Source organism: Nematolebias whitei, chromosome 5 (assembly GCF_014905685.2).
Source record: "Nematolebias whitei isolate Nwh7 chromosome 5, NemWhi1, whole genome shotgun sequence".
Lineage (NCBI taxonomy): Eukaryota > Metazoa > Chordata > Actinopteri > Cyprinodontiformes > Rivulidae > Nematolebias > Nematolebias whitei.
The window spans coordinates 1,521,875-1,523,919 of NC_056502.1; the positions used below are offsets into that span (position 1 = coordinate 1,521,875).

General features: G+C 45.8%; 1 protein-coding gene across 1 annotated transcript in view; it reads right to left on the reverse strand.

The window, feature by feature from the left end:
* The window catches only part of LOC119409600 (DENN domain-containing protein 4B), a 43,564-nt gene that overhangs the window by 31,981 nt on the left and 9,538 nt on the right, over positions 1-2,045 (reverse strand). The window contains exons 3-4 of the mRNA XM_037676499.1: positions 1,476-1,545; positions 1,011-1,180 (exon numbers count right to left, since the gene is read on the reverse strand). Coding sequence (XP_037532427.1) covers positions 1,011-1,180; positions 1,476-1,545 — 240 coding nt within the window. The remainder of the gene's footprint in view (positions 1-1,010; positions 1,181-1,475; positions 1,546-2,045) is intronic.

Genomic DNA, 2,045 nt, shown 5'->3' on the forward strand with positions numbered 1-2,045 from the left:
AATTATTATTTTATACATGAATGTTTCTGTTCAATTATTATTTTATAGATGAATGTTTCTGTTCAATTATTATTTTATATTTGAATGTTTCTGTTCAATTATTATTTTATATTTGAATGTTTCTGTTCTGTGCTCTGAGACGACTTCTGTTGTGACTTGGAGCTTTAGAAATAAACTGAACTGAGCTGAATTCAGCTCCTCAGACTGATGAAGTCTTTCAGATGAAACATTTCTACTTTTTTTTTTGTTTTCTGAACCAGTCCAGAGAACCTGATTTAACTTTTTTAGATGTTTCTACCTGGATTATTGAGCATGCATCAGGAAGTTAACACTATTTATCTGAAGAGCAGACTGCTTTGAATTTAGCTCCATCAAAGCTGGTGAGCAACACAGAGGTGTCTCCCCGTCTTCCACCTGTGAGCGTTCTGCCGAGGCAGGAGACACAGTCGAGGAACTGCAGGCTGTTGATATGGAGGTAACCAGGAAAACCTGGAGTGGAGTTTTAGTGGTTTGAGTATTCTCCTGTTAATCAAGTGGAATGGATTAATTCATGAAGAAAGAGAAACTGCGCCGACTAACTAATATTTCATGGGGGGGGGTCCAAATGAATGTTATTTGAATGTGTGTGGGGGGGACACACGTCCCCATCACATGTAATGGTTGTGACACCTATGCAGTGTGGACACCTGTCCATTGTCAGAGGCCATGAGAATATCAGCCAGGTCTCCTCCCTGTCTGGTTTTAAATCCCTTCTTCAAACCATCTCTTCTGGCCTTTGACGCCCTCTGTCACGTTGACTCGTTCTTTATTGGCGGATGGTTTTATTCTGTGTGCAGCACCTTGCTCCTGTGGCTGTTTAAATAAAGCTGGTTTGGTTTATTAATATTTATTTCTTCCTGACCTCAGGTAACTTAAGTCGCTCAACAACCCACACCTCAGCAGCTGCAACGTTCTGACTCGTGATGACAGCATGAGCTGTTTTATTAAGGACAGATGTTGGCCCCACCCACCTTGTCCCCAGACGCGGACGTCAGGACGAAGGTGGAGAAGACGGGCAGCTGGTACTTGGTGTTGAGGGGCCAGCTCTCCACGCTGACACCCATCGGCAGACAGAACACCGGCACCGACTCGGGCAGAGGGAACGAGTCCAGGTCCTCCTCCGGGTACCGGCTGATCAGACCTGCAGCAACACACAGCTCCACATCACATCTGGAACCCCTGATCCGAACCGGACGGTCTCTGGAAGGGGTTTACTGAGACCAGGACTCACTCAGGCCTTTCCCTGAATGAGCCACCGTTGTTACATGAACATGTCTGAAACTCGTTCCTGGAGGTCAAAGGTTTCACCTGGTACACTGTAACAGAGCCAGTCCTTCACATGGAGGGTCCAGAAGACACAGAACAGTTCTTGAACCTTCCTCCTCACCATCAGAAGCAGAAGTTAGAGCTGACCATGAAGAGACATAAATACTCACCAGCTTCAAACAGCAGGGAGTTGGCTTTGGCTACGGCTCTCTTATAGCACACGTACAGAGCTGGACCCCACTGCACAAACAAACAAACAAACAAACAAACATTAATCATTCGGCACAGCTTCAGACACAGTCACACTAAAACAAACAGTCCTCAGAGAATGTGACCAGTGGATGTTTGTAGTTTCATGATGTTTCTCTGGAACTGAACAGAGAATGAGGCAAACCTAGATGTTTTTCATGAAGACGTTCAAGTGACGAGGAGTTCCTCTGTGGAGAACTGAGGGAGGTTTTCTGTCTTATCTGAGGCAGAGCAGACTGATGGATCCTGGAGGGAGACATTTAATCAACACCAGGTGCAGGGGAGGAGCGGGGGGAGGGGGGGGTCAATGGTGGCCTTGGCCCCCATAGGTTAATCTTTGGCCACCCCAGTCATTTGAAGAAACTATAGGTTTAAACAACAAACTAGAAAACAGTTTCCTAAAATGATTGAGGTGTTTGGTTTACACACACACACACACACACACACACACACACACACACACACACACACACACACACACACACACACAC